The 18,869-nt window shown below is 33.4% G+C and overlaps 1 protein-coding gene across 1 annotated transcript in view; it reads right to left on the bottom strand.

Annotated features, from left to right (window-relative positions):
- Gabrg1 (gamma-aminobutyric acid (GABA) A receptor, gamma 1) overlaps positions 1-18,869 on the bottom strand; it is a 76,721-nt gene that overhangs the window by 21,103 nt on the left and 36,749 nt on the right. Inside the window, exons 4-5 of the mRNA XM_005391906.2 lie at positions 1,222-1,442; positions 274-356 (exon numbers count right to left, since the gene is read on the bottom strand). Coding sequence (XP_005391963.1) covers positions 274-356; positions 1,222-1,442 — 304 coding nt within the window. The remainder of the gene's footprint in view (positions 1-273; positions 357-1,221; positions 1,443-18,869) is intronic.

The following is an 18,869-nucleotide window of genomic DNA, read 5'->3' as shown; positions in this document are numbered from 1 at the left end:
ACTTTATTCAAAATGAGACATTGGAATATGCTGAGTTTAATAAATTTAAAATAAATCTAAGAATTTAACAAAATATATATAATGACTACACATTTGTTGTCAATTTTTATCTAAAATCAGACAAATGCATTATTTGTAATTACTATATGCGACAAATTTGAGCACAAGCTGTGTTTTTTTTAAATTGTGTTTATCTCATTTTATTTTATATTTTTAAGGAAACAAGTTTTAAGGCTAAAATTCTATGGAATCATTAAATATTTTATCACTTACAGCTTGAAAATTCCAGTGGGCAGGAATGTTCATCCATGGGAAAGTTATGAAGTTGAAGGTAACATTCTGCATTAATTGTCAGTCTGTGTAGATAGAAAATATTGAATAATGAAATAGTTTTAATTATTAAAAATCTCTTGCTTATTTTTAAAATGTGATTTCTGCCTACAATAACAAAGTATGATATATTAGAATATAGTGATAATACCAAAATCAAGATCCCAAATTGTAATACTGTAGCATTAATAAGAGCATGAAAATTCCAATATTTTTCTTTCCACAAAATTCAGCTATCTCTGTATTCATTTCAATATGATCTCTGGACTTAACATGTAAAAATTCAACTCTGAAATATTCTTCTAAAGATCCTAAAAATCTCCCCAAACATGCACATGCACACACACACGAGCATAAACGTACAAAATGAACATGTTTTACATAGTTAAGTGTGCTAATGTTTTCTCTTTATGTATCATGAACATGTTCTTGTTAGGAATGATTCTTAATGTGCAGGTACAGTATATTGAAGGAAATTAATTAAATCTGAACATCAGTCTTATACATCAGTCTTTTCTTGGGGATGATTTAGTTCACTCTTGATAATATGATTATAAAATCTTGTAACAGGATAAATTCTTAGAGAAAAATCAGTCATTTACATTATAGATTAATAGAAAAGCATTAGTGGTCATGTAACAACCTATTTTGCATCTAGGAAAATAATTTTAAAATTAGTGGTTATTTTTTTCCTTAGCTGTAAGGCTTTTCACATAATGGGAGTTGTAAACTTTAAAAAGTATTGCCAGAGTATTTCACCATTTAGATTTTAGCACAGGAAAGGAATACCATATTTCCTACATTGCAAGTTTGAAGAAGAAAACATAAGAAGCTAGTCAAATGTTAGTATAAATAAACTAGAGCAACTGCAAACTTTTAGATCAGTATTACCTTAGAGTATAAAGAACTCGCCCATCATTCCAAATTCTCAGCAGACGATTAGGAGTTGTTATCCAGTGTGCATCAGATTTTCTTGAGTTTCTGAAGAAAGTATCAGGAATCCAAATTTTTCCAACCATATTACTATTAAGCATAAGCACTTTCATAGTACTATTGAATTTCAGTCGACTGTCAAACCAAGTTTGGGCAAAAATTATATCTATTGTGTATTCCTAAAAAATACAAATAATAACAACATTTTAGTAAATCCACTTATTTTATATTTTCCTTAGGAGATTAAATTTCTATATTACAAAGTTTCTGCTAGTAAATAGCACTTACACTCAGTCTTTCTAGAGAAAAAAATGCCATTGTTTTAACTCATGTACAATTAGTATTTCTAGGGAAAAAAAGTCATTGTTTTAACTCTTCTTTTTAATTATTACATGAGTTATAGAAAATAAAATTTAAAATTGGCAGTAATTTCTTTTGCCCATTGTGGCTATAGTTCCTTTTATTTTGTAAGTTTTATTCACAGTTTTATAAGGTGTGAGATGCAGTCACTAAGATAAAAGCAAATTGGGCTGGGGATTTAGCTCAGCGGCAAAAGTGCCTGTCTGGCAAGCGCAAGGTCGTGAGTTCGGTTCCCGGTACCGGAGAAAAACCAAAACAATAAATAAATAAATAAAAATAAAAGCAAATTATCTTAATTTAACAATGATAATAATTTTTATAATATCTAAACTATGCTTACATAACAAAAAAATAACGGGTATAAAATCAAGACACAAGTTTCCAACAAATTCCCTAGAAAGCTTTACATTGTCCTTGGTCTGAAAAATTTGTTTTAATTAATTTTACCAACTGGTTTTAAATGTTTAACACCACCATAAAAGCTATTGAGACATTGTAACATGCCAAAAGCTATGTCAAGAATTTTCCATATGAAACTGGGGATGGTGGCACAAGTCTGAAATCCCTGCACTCTGGGAAGTGGAGGCAAGAGGGCTGCAAGTTTGAGCCCAACCTGAGCAATTTCATAACTTAAAAAGACACTTTATCAAGATTAAAGGTAAAAATAAAAAAGGGCTGGCAATGTAGGTCAGTGTGAAGGGAGTTCTGCATGTATCATATCACTAAGTATTTCTAAAATCCTGTGAAATGTTAATAAGTAATGCTGTATTGACATTTACTGGGTAACAGAAAATCAAAATAATTCTCTGCACATCTCACAGTTCATGTCATTATTATTATTATTATTATAATTTTCTTTTAGGTACCAGGAATTGAACTCACAACCTCAAGCTTACCAGCCAGGTGCTGTGCCTCTGAGCTATATCCCTGGTCCTCACAGCTATAATAATAAGTGCAAATAATGGTGCTCAGTGTGAGTTCCGGTAGGTTCTAAGACTAGAGCAAAGACTTTCTCCCCAGTTAGTAGCTAACTATAAATAGAAAGTTATGTGATTAAGAGAGAACTTTCAGGAGGATGTAATTAGGTATTATCTCTTTGGAATCTGGCAAATAAGTACTAAAAATTATTTGAAAAAATAACGAATAAGAAGTCAGTGATCACCAATGACATAGAGAGGTAATTGTGTATGTGTGTGTGTGTGTGTGTGCGTGCGCGCGCGCGCGTGCATGCATGCATATGTGTGTTACTTTGAAATTGAAAGAGGACAAAAACCAAAAGTTGTGGTGAGAAGGATCAGTTACTTGCACTTGACTCAATATTAGCAATTGACCAATGACGCATTTAGCATATGAACTGAAAGCATCATGGGGAGCTTACTAATGAATGAAAAAAAATACACCAGGGAGAGAAGTAAAAGATGAGGAATTAAATTGGTAAGGAAGTCAGATCAAACCCTAGTTTGTGGACAATTACTACCTACCATTAGCTTAGCTGAAATATATAAACAAATTTTACCAATGTTAAAAAGCAATGTTGCAATTTTGGAAGAGTACATATATGGTAATTATTTAAAATCCAGGATGGCTCCAGATGTTACATGATCAAATATTGAATGAATGTTTTATAATAAGATTTTATATATACAGTATATATAATATATATATAGTATGTGAGTGGATTGTGCATAATTTCTCCTTGCAACGGTGCATTGCATGATTATTCAGTAATCTAGTTATACACTTAGCATCTATTTTATGCCAGTTGCTGTTTTCCGTGAATGTGAAGGCATGAAGTCGTTGTGCACAAAATACCTGAATTTTCATGCAGTACTAGTTGCCATGCTCAAGTAATTTACAGAAGGAAACAATTAAAATTTTGTTTCTTGCGTTTTAATATGGGAGACACACAATCAAACTGTACTAAAAATTTTGCAACCAACTAAGCCTTTTAAATTCCACAGCCGCAGTCCTGCTGATGTACTCTTTGTAACTACAGCTGAGACAGAATACAAACACATTCCATAATATACAATAGTGAAGCATATTTATGCTGCAGATGATCAGACCTCTTATTAAGTAACATGAGTAGAGTGGTATATAACATGGGCATGCATGTAGTAGTGCCAGTGAATCTCTATATGCAATTTGACTGATGTAACCTCCCCTTGAGTCTTGTGGAAAACTCCAGGACTAAGGTTATATTTAATGTGTATTCAGACCTTCTTGTCAAGTCAGATATCTTTTTAATTTTTTAGGTCAACTATGACTTATTCAAGTAGTCTCTTCACATGACACAAATGATTATTGAAAAACTGACAGCATAATCGTGCCAATGACCTAGTTTTTGGTTTTAACAGTGTCTTAGTCACCGTCATCATTGCTTGAACAAAATATCTGACACCCAAAACCTAAAGGAGGACAGATTTCTTTCAGTATATGTTTCAGTTTGAGATCAGCTGGCTCCCAAGGAGAAATGGCATGGCCCTGGCAGAAGGGCACAATGGAGGAAAAGCTGCTGCTGTCATGGTGGCAGAAAAGCAGACAGCACCAAAGGAGGAGCCAGGAAGGACATATACCCTGAAGCCATGCCTCCAGCGATCCTTCTTCTGTGAGCAGGGGTCACCTCTCAGCACCACAGTTAGTTATAAACTGAGTGGCATGCCCCATGATCTAATCCCCTCCCAAAGGCTTCATCTCTAAGCACATGAGGCTTCGGGGGAATGTCTACCTATAAACCATAACACATAGGTAAGTGTAAACAGAGAGAGGGCCCGTTGCCCACAGACAGCGTAGAGCAGAGGTCTGATTGCTTCTCTACTTCCCAATATGAACAAGTAAACACCTCAGCTTGCAAGGCATCCTCAGCCAGGGGTGAACAGAGTGGCCTCTACAGCACTGGGGCACCTCACTGTCCCTAAGCTATAAGGTTAGGTAGAGTAAACTTAGAATTACTGGATTCTAAGACTGCAGATCCTGGAGAGAAAAACTGTTGAATATATGGACAATTTTTTCTTCTTCTTTTGGACTCATATATCCCCTAAACACACTGGTTGTTTAGCATATGGAATATTTTCCATTTCTTGTTTCCTTCATTTTTCTTTTTAATTATTCATTTTAAATCTTTATTTTAGGCTTTTTCTGACTTTTCTTTCTTCTCTTATTTGATCTTTGTTACATTTATCTGTTTCTATCATTTTCCTTTTAATGCTTCTAATCTAATAGGATTCTTCATCTTAGTATTCTCTCCTCTTCTTCAACTGACTAAACTTCAAAATTTTCTTCTTGCCTTCTACCTTTCTACACCCCTCTATCTTTACTAGAAAAACCATTAAGCTTCATTAATCTCTACTTAGTTAACTTTATGTTATTACTGTTTAATTTTTCTCCATTGTTAATGGAGGTCTGGTTATCAAATTTAGTAGATACTTACTCTATGTCTATATTTGGTTTATCATAGTATTATACTATAATTACAGACTTTTTATGGTTAAAGATGGTACACTGTTGGTTCTTGTGATATTTAAATATTCAGTCTCCATTTGATATTATTGTTGCTGGTTTATTTGCTATTGCCAGAGTCAAATAGCTGTTGCTATTTAAAGATTTTCTTTGTATGTCAATATATCAATTATTTCTGGGTAACTAACAATCCTGCAATCCATTCCTGGAGAACTGGGTGCTGGATCAAATATAGTACATCCTCGTTTTGCAAATTAATGGAGGTGGTCAGATCTGGGGACGGAGGTAAAAGGCTATAGTTAGCTATGTCCACAGAGCATCACTGAAGAACAAACACTAACCAAAGAGCTCTCCTTACTAGCAACAAAGTATGTCTGCTATAATTGCCCAGTATAAACCAAAACAAAAACAATAGAAACATGAGAAAACGAGGCAATAAAATGCCTCCAAAAACTCCCCAAACCTCCCAATGTTGACTCAAGGGACAGCCAAAAGGAGAAAATCAAAAGCGGCCCAGCTGAGTTATTCAAAAGAATAACAGAAACAAAACAGACCAAAAAGGTATTCTGAGCTCAAAAAAGATATATTCAAGCAAATAATGGACATTGTAAATAAAAAGATCAGCCATTATACAGAAGAGACTAATGAATATTTGGTGAGTTAAAAAATGACAAAAAACTTGAATGACCAGTTTAGGAAGAATTGCAGTCCATGAAGTGTTTGCAAACAGAAGTGCAGGAAATTACAATATCTTTTGAAAGCATGGGCAAATGAAATGACCCATGAGAGGACAGGGGCAGAATTAGAAGATAAGGCTACTGTCAGAAACCAATTATTAAGAGACAACTTAAAACAAAAAAAGAGAACAATAAAAAGGGATCCAACAGCTACTAGATGATGCAAGGGAAACTAACCTAAGATTAATTGAATTAGTGAAAAAAACAGAAGACAGAGCAAATTGTACAAAAATTTGTTTACAATAATAATAGGAGAAAGTCTCCAAATATGAAGAATAAAAAATGCAGATAAACAAGGGACATAAAATCTCAAATATGCACAGTGAAAAAGAACCCTCCATGACACATCATAGTCAAGATCCTAAAAGTCAAAAACAGAAACAGAATCCTAACAGCTAGAAAAAATTAATAAATCACTTATAAAGGCAAACCCATTAGAATTACAGCAAATTTCTCAACATCAGCCTTACAGGCCAGGAGAGCTTGGAGTAAAGTGTTTCAAGCCTGAAAAGAAAATAAGATGAACCTCTGTATCACCAAAAAGTACCTTTCAAATATGATAGAGTTAAGGTATTTCCATGATGAATAACACCTTAAATTCATGACCACCAAACTAGCACAACAAAAATTCCCAAGGATACCCTGTAAAAGGACAATGAAACCAACAATGCCAACAGGTCAATTAGAATGAACACACCCAGTAGGGGGAGCAGTTAAGCAAAAGGACAAAAACAAACAAACAAAAAAAAAAATCAACAAGAAAATAATGTAATTACAAAAATAAGTTTTAATACTGTCCTATAAATGCTGTCAATGTGAGCAACTTCAATTCCACAATCAAAAGACATTCGCAGACTAGATCAAGAAATAATAGCTAACAGGATACTATATATACCAAATATACTTACTCCAGAAAGAAAAGCATAGATTAAAAATAGAAGGATGGAAAATAATACTCAAAGCATTAGGGACCTGAAAGACACAGGAATAGATATCCTAACTTCAGACAAAGTTGATTTCATGCTAAAACTAATCACAAGATGCAAAAGGGTCAGATATACTGGATAAAAGAACAATTAATCAAGAAGAGATAAACATTATAAACATTTATGCACAAAACAGTGGTATACCCAACTTCATAAAGCAAACAGTACTATGCATACAATATCAGACAAACACTGAAACATTTGTAAAGGGAACCCAGAAATATACAGACCAACTAGATAAAAATGAAAGAAAAATATCAGCTGAATGCAACCTTTGAAGAAATGAATGAAATAGGTACCTATGGCATGTTCCACCTAAGAACAAAAGAATACATATTTTTCTCAGCAAAACATGTGACTTTCTCCAAAATAAATCATAAAGCTAAAGCAAAGGCCAAAAATCAAATTTTTCTTGCGCACTAGTCAGATCATAGTGCAATGAAATTAGAATGCAATGGAAGAAGAAATTACATAAAAGTTGCAAATGCATGGAAATTAAACAATACCCTCTAGAATAATACAAGGCCATGGACCAGGTGAAGTAAGAAATTAGACAGTTGTTAGAATCAATTGGTAATGCCAGTAAACTTATAGGAATGAAAGCAGTCCTGAGAAGGAAGTTTATATTGTAAATACCCATAGCAAAAAACAGAGTGAGCCCAGAGAAGTGAATTAATGATGAACATTAAGATCCTAGAAAAACAAAAACAATGCCCATCAACATCTAATATATGGAAAGAAATTATTATATTCAGAGCAAAAATTAATGAAATTGAGCCAAACATGCACAAAGAATCAATGATGCAGAAAATTGCTTTGTTGAGAAAATAAAAAAATAAAAAATAAAAAAAAAAACCTAGCTGGTCGAGAGAGAGAAAGAGAGAAAGAGAGAGAAAACCAATCTGATTAGAAATGAAAAGGCTATGTCCCAATGGACACTGTTGAAATTGAGAATATTCTAAACTACTTTGAGAAACTGTACTCTAATAAATTGGAGAATTCAGAAGAAATAATTATGTTCCTAGATACATATGAATTACCAAATCAAGCACAGAAGTTTTAGAAACCCTGAATAATGCAATAACAACTACACTGAAGCAATAATTTTAAAATAATGCATTAATAAAATTTCAGGTCCTGATTTATTAACTACTGAATTCTATAAGTACTTTAGTGAAGATGTAATATAAATACTCCTAAACCTTTTCAATGAAACTAAAAGAGAAGGAGTAATCTCACAGTCATTCTTGGAAGCTAGCATTACACTGATTCCAGAATTGCACTGATTACAGAAAAGGGACTTGACTGCAAAAAAAGAATGTCGTTAATAAACATAGATACGGAAATCCTCAACAAGATGCTGCCAAATTGAGGGAAATAAATCTTCAAAAAGATTATACATTGTGACAAAATAGGATTCATTACAGGGACACAAGGATGATTTGTCCCAAGCAAGTCAATAAATGTAATACATTGCATGAACATAAGGAAGGACAAAATTCACATCAAGGAACACAGAAAAAGATTTCTACTAAATCCAATACCCATTTAAAATTTTAAAAAGTGAAGAAAATTGGTATAGAGGGACCTTATCTCAATATCTGATACAAGTTATTTATCAAAAAGCAAGGACCAAGAGCATATTACACAGGAAAAAATGAAAATTTTCCCACTAAATTCAAGAGCAACACAAGGGTGTCCATTATCACCACTCAGGTTCAATACAGTTCTGAGAACATCAGCCACAGAATTCAGGGAAGAGAAGAAATAAAAGTGCTATACATACATAGGAAAGGAAGAATTCAAGTTACTATTATTTGGAAATGACACAGTCCTCTTATGTAGAAGACCCGCAAAACTCACCAACACACTCCTAGAATTCACAACGAAGTTCAGTAGATTAAAATGATACACAATTAACATACAAAGTGTTCCCATACACCAATGACGAATTAACTGTAGAAGATATTAGGAAATCAATAACATACCCAATAGCACACAAGAGCTACATACTTAGAAATTAACCTAACCAAGGAAGTAAAGATCTCAACAACAAAACTGCAGTCTTTACAAAAATGAGATCAAAGAGGACATCAGATATTCCTTATTTCTGGGCAGGAAGAGCCATTGTTGTCAAAATAGTTATACTGTAAACTGATACACAGATTCAATGCAATTTCAATCAAAATGTCAGTAACATTTCTCATAGAACTAGAGAAAACCATCTTAAAATTCATATGGATCCAGAAGAGAAACAGAATAGCAAAAGAAATTCTTGGCAACAAGAACAAATCAGGAGGCATCAAACTCCAAGACTTCAGTTTGTACTACTAAGCTTCTTTGATGAAAAAAGCATGGTAGCTTGGTAAAGCACAAATATGTAGATCAATGGGACAGAATAGAGGGTGCAGAAGCAATGCCAGGCACATTCAGTTAATCTGATCTTTAACAAAGGGGCCAAAAGCACACACTGGAGGAGAGAAAGTCTCTTTAACAAATGGTCCCAGGAAAATTGGCTATCCACATGAGAAAGATGGAATATTGACACATATTTTCTCCATGTTCTAAACTAAAATCAAAAAGGATTGAAGATCTAAATGTTAAAGCAGAGACACCTGATCTACTGGAAGGTAAAATGGGTAAAACTCTTGATAACATTGGTATAGACATGGACCTTCTGGACAGAGTCCCACTTGTACAAGAAATATACCAAGACTCAACAAATGACATAACATTGAATTAAACCATTTCTGCATAGCAAAGGAAACCATGGAGAGAAAAGACAATGTACAGGATGGAAATAAATTTTATTAGCTATTCTTTAAACAGAAGACAAATGTCTAGACTGTATAAAGAAGTCAAAAAGTTAGGCATCTCCAAAATAAAACACTCCATAGAAAGTGGGCAACTGAAATGAACAAATACTTCTGAGACAAAACGATAAAAATCACCAATAAATAAAATAAAAAATATTTCATATCACTGGCCAGTAGAGAAATGTAAATCAAAACAACACTGAGAGTCCATCTTACTCCAGAAGGAATGGGTTTCATAAAAAAAAAGAATAACAAATGCTGGTGAGGCTTCAGGGATAAAGGAACCATTCTATACTGTTGGTGGAATGTGAACCAGTTCAATCATTATGGAATTATGTGTGGAAATTTATCAAAAGACTAAACCTAAAAATTTTATTTGTCTGTTATTTTTCTTGTAGGTGTTTGCACAAAAGAGTTATATACATCTTATTACAGTGATACATGCATACTCATATTTATAGCAGCATAGTTCATCATAGCTATATCTTGGAAACAGTACATATATGTCCATCGACAGATAAATGGATAAAAAATATATTTATGCACAGTGGAATATTATACTGCCACAAGAAAGGATAAACAATGATCTCTTACTGGAAAATGGATTCATCTTGAGACCATAATATTAAATGAAATCAGACATACAAGATTAATGATCACATGGTTTCTCTTGGATGAGAAACCCAAAATATAGAGAAGACAAAGTAAAAGATAAGTACTAGGAAGTAGGGAGATAGATCTTTTACAAGTGGGGAGGGGATCAAGAGAGAGGGAGGGAAGGAGGGGGAGGGAAAGATAAAAAAAGAATTAAGATGTATTTCATTCATGTACCACCCCATAAAGAATGGATCAATACATACTACAAACATGTATTTATAAAAAAGAGCTGAGAAAAAACATGAAAAATTTTCTATGAAGAAGTGTCTTCTTAATCTAAAATTAAAGAGAGAGATGCAGAGTACATGTTTAGATAATCCGTCTTTCCAGAAGTCTTGCAGAGGCTAATATTCCAAAGCCTTTTAAATAGCTAATCCTTAACGAATGCTTTGTGTTGATAAGGAAGTCTTTAAAGCTGTGTCATTTGAGAAGTAATAAAAAAACTCATTTGTTTACTCGTTCGTGTTAGTATAATACCAGAAAATTATGGAACTATGTTTTCATGTTTCTTATTCCTAATTAGGTGTTTTAATTATATGCATAATAAATAAGAAAAGAAAATATGAAATTAGACTTTAATTCATTCAGAAGAACAAGTACAAAAGCTTCTAAGATAAGCATTTTAAGATAAGAAACAGCAAATTTATGAACTGTGATCCATTATAAAAAGCTTCATAATATTTTCTTGCAAGATAACAGGAAAAATATCATTAATGAATGAATATGAAAAGCATGCCATGTCGACTTCTAGTTTAATTAAATGGAACCATAACTGTTGAAAATATGTATCACCATCCTACTACTATACTGTCTATTTTGGAACTACGTCCTATATCTCACATTTAAAGTATTAGCTTACTCAGTATTATTTCTGGTAATGGGAGAAAACTTCAGACAAAATGCAAGCTCAATCTAAGCAATTAATACACTTTTTCATTAAATTTAATTGATTCTGACTGGCTTGTCCCATCTTGGCATTAATCTCTCCCCAAAATATCTAACCATATAGACAAAATTAAATGATAGGCTCACTCATGTATAGGAGTAGTAAATCAAATAACAAAGCTATAGAGTAAAATGGAGGTCATCCACAGAACAAGGTGCTTGATGATAAAAGTTCATAGATGTCAGCTCCATTTGTTCGATTGTCCTACAAAGCATCAGCTTCAGAAGAATATCAAAATAAATTAAAATTTGCAATCATTATATTTTAAATAAAGATTAAGAAACAAAACAATTATTATTATTTATATTTCTTATATAAAAAAGCTACTTAAATCAGCGAAGCATCCAGCAACACATTGAAAGAGATTGAAAAAAAATATCCAAAGTCAAAGCTATTACAAGGAAGGAAAGTATAAAGATCAGAACAAAAATCAATGACATTGAGACCAAAAAATTCACATAATGAAAGAGTTGGTTCTTAGAAAGAGTAAACAACATCAGCAAATCCTTAAACCAATGTAATCCAAAAAAGGAGAGAAAAGATCTAAATTATTGCAATTAGAAGTGAAATCACGATGGACACTTCTGAAATTTAAAAGATTATTAACAAGCACTTTGAAAACCTGTATGCCAATAAGCTGGACAATTTAGAAGACAAGCAAATTTTAGATACATATAAATTATGAAAACTGAACCAAGATGATTTAAAAACCTTAAATAAACAAATTCAGTGAAATTGCATCAGTATTAAAAGCAAAAATCTAACAATGAAGAAAAGCCCGAGTTTGGATGGATTTACTGCTGAAGTCTGCAAAAACTTTAGGGAAGATCTAACAGCAATACTTTTTAAACTGTGTAGTGAAAATGAAAGAAAAGAAGTCCTCCAAGAGTCATTCTTGGAACCTACCATTACCCTAATTCCAAAATTAGTCAAAAGTCCAACCCCTCAGAAGAGAGAGAGAGAATTTTAGACCAATCTGTTTAATAAAGACCAGAAAAGAACTATAAACCAATCTAAGCATAGATTGCAAAAAATGCTCAGACAGATATGTGTGAACAGACTTCAGTGAATTAACATCAGGTCAAGCAACTAGGCTTCCTCCCAGGGCTGCAAGGGTGGCTCAGGATCTGCAAAGCAATAAACAGAAGCAAGGAAAAAATCACATAAGCATCTCAACGGACACAGAGCAAGCCTTTGACAAAATCCAGCATCTTTTTATGATAAAAAAAAAAACAAACTGCAGAAAATAGGTATAGGAGGATCTTATCTCAATCTGATAAAAGATATTTATGAAAAATCTACTAGCAACACTATATATACTAAATGTGGAAAACTGGAGATATGCAAATTACAACACTGAAGCTCCATTTTACCTCAGAAAGACAGGCTATTGTCAAGAAATCAATTAATAACAAGTGATGTCAAGACGGTGAGAGAAAAAAGAACACTTTAAAAATTTTAGTGGGAATTTAAATTAGTACATCCACTATGGAAATCAGTATGGAGATTCCTAAATGAACCAAAAGTAGGAATTATCTCTGACCCAGCTATTACCCTTCAAGGTATTTTCCCAAAGAGCTAAAGATATAATATTATAATGATGCCTGAATGACTACATTTAAAGCAGCACAATTCATAAAAAATGGATTTAGCCATAGGACATACAGTAATAGGTTTATATATCTATCAACAGATGAATGCATATAGAAAATATTATATTTACACACAAAGAAATACCTCTGTGTTATAAAGAAAGATAAACTTGACATTTGTGGGAAAATGGATATACATGGAGACCATGATATTCAGTGAAATAAATGAGACATGTAACCACAAAAATTGCATGATTTCTCTTATATAAGAAGCCTAGATTATAAATAAAGAGAAGAGCTAAAGATAGATAATAAGGAGTAAAGAGATCTTTCTTGAATGGAAAGGAGATTAAGAGAGCGAGTGGGGAGGGTTGGGTAAGTGAACAAACACAGGAATTAAGGTATGGAATGTTCCATCTCCCCACAAGGAATGTAAACATTTTGTGCTACAAACACACTAATAAAAAATAGAGTAAAACTTTAAAAAAGAAAATAAAATAAAGGTCCAGGAACTCTAGATTCAGTTCCTGGTTCACTTGGCTCTATATTTGTGTCTGAATGTAAATTGCAAAAGACATATCATGTCATGTGCACTCATCAATAAATTTTGTCAGCAAGTTTTTTTTTTAGTATTATAGTTACTTCATCTTTGTATGGATATGCACATGGTAAAATTTAAATATTAATAAAACAGAAATATAGGTAAAGTTAAATATAAATAATAGCTATTATATTCAGCTAGAGGAAATTTAAAAGGGCTTCCCTTGTGAGAGCTGTATTTAACCAGAATCTTAAAGGATATAGGAACATTCAGATAGATGCTTGAATTAATTAAAGAGTGGAGAGCCAGTAAAATATAGGGCATAAGGGAAAAATTAAATTATGCAAGCCATAAATATTGAAAAAGTAGCCTATATTTTGTGTGATGTAATGTGCATTCTGCAACTTCACAGGATATTCTACCTGAGGAAGTTGTTTCAGATTTATCTGAAATCACCAATTTCCAATAGCTGATCTTGACCCTTGAAATAGAGCTAAGCCAATGTACTGCTGAAATGAGATGTATGAACTGAAAGTCCTAATACCTTGTTAATTTTTTGCATCATGGTTATCACACATTTCTACTGGATTTCTATTAGTACTCTATTTATAACTTCAAAATGTAAAACATCAAATTTAGTATAACCACACAACAGCTACACTCCAGAATGACAGAGAAACAAATGATAAGGTTTAACACCCTAAGGTGGTAAAAACAGCAGAGAGTAAGGTTGGCCCCCGGCTATATAAGTAAGCACTCTGAGATCTGCAGCTCTGTATTGGCAAGATCCTCCAGAGAAACGCAATCAGTAGCACAGATGGACGGATCTGTGAGACAGTGGATGGGTCTAATTTTGGGAATTAACTTAAGTGATACTGTGCGTGCTGAAAAGTTCAAAGTCTGCAAAGCAGGCAGGTAGCTGCCGAGCCAAGGAGGTGGTGCTGCTTCTGCCTTGAGTGGACAGGCATTCTGCAGGCCAAAGCCCTTCTTCCTCCAGGGCCTCAGCTTTTCAGTTAAACCGGAATGTGATTAAATGAGACCCACCCACGTTACAGAGAGTACTTCGCTTTATTCAAGAACTGTGATTTACATGCTAATCACAACACAAAAAAAATCCTTACAGAAACATCTAGATTGGCTGAATGTATAGCTATCATAGCCTAGCCAAGATGACACATAAAAACCATCGCAGGGTTATAACAAGAGGAAAGATCATTCATGGATTCAGAAAGATGTGACTCATTTTTAGAAATGAGAAAATGAGTAATTTTTATGGTAGGAGCAAATCATATTCCCCACTCTCGTATTTTCTATGGGAATCTGTATTCTAAGTCACCTTGTCCCATATCTTAATATACCCTTCAGAGAAGTTCGCTTCATGTCACCCAATTGAGTTGAAGTAATATATTATTAATAGATTCTTATAAGCTCTTTAAATTTTCTCTGCATTTTCAGTTTTATCCGGATATGTATGAAATCTACAAAAAAATGATCTACATGGAATGTATAAGAACTATTCAGAGGAATGCCAAGGACAAAGAAACTCATCAAGTACTAGTTTTAGGTGTGCAGGAAGTTACTCAACTAAGTAAGATAAGTGTATTCATCATATTTTTAAACCTACCCTAGACACTCTGCATCCTTGATGAAATTCAACATTGACTTACAGTGAAACAATTCTTCCAAAAGTATTAATACTACTTTGACAAATTTTAAATGTAGCTAAGGTACTATGGTTTTTTAATGGTATTTATGTTCTTGCTATCACCCTGGAATAAATGAGCAAATGAATGAATGAATATAATCTGCATAGAATATGCTATGTATAAAATGAATATGGCAGCAAATATACACACATCCAAACTGTATTTCCTTACCAGTTTTTCTCCAACTAAAATATCCGAGTAGGGGATCTGCTTCCTAGAGAAGGCTTATGACTAACAGCCAATTGTTTTCCATTCACATGAGCAGTGTTTGCCATAGTTTTGTTCAATGTGAGATAGTTAGATAATTATTCTATGATCAAAATATAATTCTTGCTCTCTGAACTGGGTTATCTGAACAAAACACTACATTATTTGAACTGATATATTTAGAAAGAGTTTGCATAGCTGTCTTGGTTACTTTTCTCTCATTGCTGAGACAAAATACCCAATGCCCAAAATGAAGGAAGGAAAAGTTTATTTAGCTTACAGTTTGTGGAGGTTTCAGTCCATACTTGGCTGGCTCCGATGCAGAAGGTAGCAAAGCAACAAGAGCAAAGAGGGGAAATGGCAGCCGAACAGCAAAGCAGCCAGAGCAAACAGGAGGAATGGCGGCAAGCAACCTCTTTCCCTCCCTTACATTGTAAACAGGCTACCCCCACCTAAGGGGTGTGTAGCTCTCTCATAATTTCCATGCCCTCCTCTTCCACAGGCTCAGGATGTATACAAAGTAAGCGCCCTGGCTTCCTGCTGAGTCACTTAGCCAAACCTCTAGACTCCCTAAGTTGACACAATGTGTCAACCATAACAATAGCTCATATTATATATAATTACTAATTTCTGTAATTTTTATCACTATTAACATTCTCAGTGCAGAAGATAAAGAACTTTCCAACACGGTAAGCTGGCACCTTGCTAGGGGGGCACTGTGTAACACTAGAAGCACCTGCTTCCTCCATTTACCTGAGTACCATAGTTCAGTTCCTATTGTTGTATCACAGAGCTGGGTAATTCTACATTTTCCAAGGCTCGACATAATTCACACAATCTATATTACTGCACTTCCTCAGAATTTCCATTAAAACATCATAAATAAAGACATTTAAGAAGTTTTCTTTCACATTTTAATTAAAGTACGGAGCAATTGATGATAACTCAAATCCATTGCTACTGTAAGGTCTTAAATTTGTATAAAGTGTTCACAGATTTTGCCCTTGTAGACATAAAAATAACACATGGGATAAGGGATAGGGTAGTGTCTCTTAATTATATACATAATTTTAAATAACCTTTAGATAAGAGAAATGGAATATATGTAAAGTATGTATTTTAGTGGTAAGTTACATGCAGTGCAAAGCACAAGGGATGGATGGAGAAAAGAAATTGTGTCAAATTTTGAATCTGCAATTTACCAGATTATGTTGCTGACCACATTGCTTAAGTGCTCTTACTGTTTAAATATGAGCACAAGGCAAGATCACCACTATGGTCTTTCCAAACCCTGCTACTTTGTGATCATCAGATCATCATATAAGTTTGGGTATTAACTTGCTAACCACTGTTATAACTCTGAACAGAAATAAAGGCTAAGATCATATGATGTCTTCCAGTGATTCTTCCTCATGAAAATATTTCCCATCTATAGATATCATTGCTATATTTTTAATCCTACCTAATGCTTTTCAAGTTTATGGTAATATCATTTAAGTTAGTGGTTTCCGAACCTAATTGATTAGAACTCATGGATAAACATTTTCAAAATTCTAATTACAGGTCACGGTTCACAAATCAGAAACTCCTGAGTTTCTGAGTACTACTGACACTACTGATTTCTAAGAAGTTGGATGTTTAAAAGAAAAATGTAGTCTTTAATGTTCTACGGCAAAATACTAACAGCCTGAAGTTGTTTCAGGCCCTGCTAAAATATCACTGTATCCCTTATCCCATGTGTTATTTTTATGTGTACAAGTGTGAAATCTGTGATCATCTTATACAAATTTAAGACCTTACAGTAGCAATGGACTTGAGTTATCATCAATTGCTTTATACTTTAATTAAAATGTGAAACTTCTTTAAATGTCTTTACTTATAATTTCTTAACTTATTTTGAATTTATGAACTTTTAGAAAAATTTGATTTAGGATTCCATGTCTTCTGCAAGATTTTCATATCTCTAGGCTTCTGATTAAAATAAATAAATAAATAAATAAATAAATAAATAAATAAATAAATAATAACAAAGCTAGGCACTGTGGAATAGATCTGTAATCCTAAACTCTGGAAGGCTGAGGCAGGGGAATAAAAATTTAAGAGTCCAACTTGGACAACTTAATTACTTATAGAAGTCCTGTCTAAAATAAAAATTAAAAGTTTAAAGTGGGCTAGGGGTGTAGCTCAGGGCAAAGGCACTGAATTCTATTCCCAAGATTAAGAGTTAAGAAATAAAAATGAGGGAGAGAAAGAGAGAGAGAGGAGGATGAAGAAGGAGGCAGCAGAGGAGGAGAGAGAAGATGGAGGAAGAGAAAGAGGAGGGCTGCAAAGGGAAAAAGGAAGCAAGGGAAGAAGCAGAAACGTCTTCACCATATGCAGAAAGTGAAATCTAATTGGAGAATTTTCAGACATTTAAGTATACTTCAGAGTTAACATCCTAAATGCAAAACATTTACCACTATTCTTAAAGCTTAACCCTATAGTCTACCATCTCCAAATGTGACCTCTCCATATTAAACATTACATGAGAGTCTGTGTGTATGCATGCCCATTTAAGGGAATATTGTTTTATAACGTTCAATTACTACAAGTAATTCTATATAATTTTAGTCTTTAATATTCTATGGCAAAATACTAACAGCCTGAAGTTGTTTCAGGCCCTGTTAAAATATCACTATATATGCTAAACTTCTTCCTATAGAAATTTATTATTTTGCTGTGTTTTATATTACTGTTAGTAAAGTATTTACTTGTTACTTGCCTCCTATAAATACCTTTTAAATTAAGAAAATAAAACAATCAGCCAGGTGTGGTGGTGCACGCCTGTTATCCCAGCGTTTGAGAAGCTGAGGCAGGAGCATCGTTGCAAATTCGAATCCAGCCTTAGCTACAAAGTGAGCTCAAGGCTAACCTGAATGGCACAGTGAGACCCTCTCTCAAAAAGCCAAAAGAAAAGGAAAGAAAACTATGAAAGCAATACCTAGTAACTTTGAGTTCAGCATTGAAAGCTTTTGATAATTACTTTAAAACTCAAGTCATTCAATTTTAAACAAAAGGATTAAAAAAGAGAACTTATAAGAACATTCAAATTAACTAAAAACATGACCATTGAAAAGACTTGGAGAGCAGCAAGGCTGAAATCAAGGCCAAATCTCGGTTTTGACTAGTGCACTTGTGTGAAAGTCAATGAGCTCCCACAGCCTGGTGAATATGCCAGAACTTTCCTGCCAGAAATTTTACCCTCCAACCTAGCGTGAGACTGAAATTATCCTGCTACCACCTCCCATATCCATCAACCCATAAAAGATTAGAAATAACAAATAACTTGTCACTCTACCTTGTAAAATAGTGTTAGGAAAAAATCAAAATAGAGAACTCCGAAGTTTCATCAAGACCCATCATAGCTTTTAGATGTGTTCTCATATTCTAAGGAAAAAATTATTGGGACTAAAAGATTTAATGACTACTCAATCATAACAATTTGTGAACACCCCAATGCCATATATTGATTATTAAATATATTGTACAAAACAAACCTTTATGTTATGTAACACTTAATTCTTTAAAAAGAAACTGAGTAATATTCATAATATATTAAT

This window comes from Chinchilla lanigera, unplaced genomic scaffold (assembly GCF_000276665.1).
Source record: "Chinchilla lanigera isolate Chin_1 unplaced genomic scaffold, ChiLan1.0 scaffold00042, whole genome shotgun sequence".
In the NCBI taxonomy this organism is placed as follows: Eukaryota; Metazoa; Chordata; class Mammalia; order Rodentia; family Chinchillidae; genus Chinchilla; species Chinchilla lanigera.
This window is presented reverse-complemented; position numbering and strand designations above follow the sequence as displayed.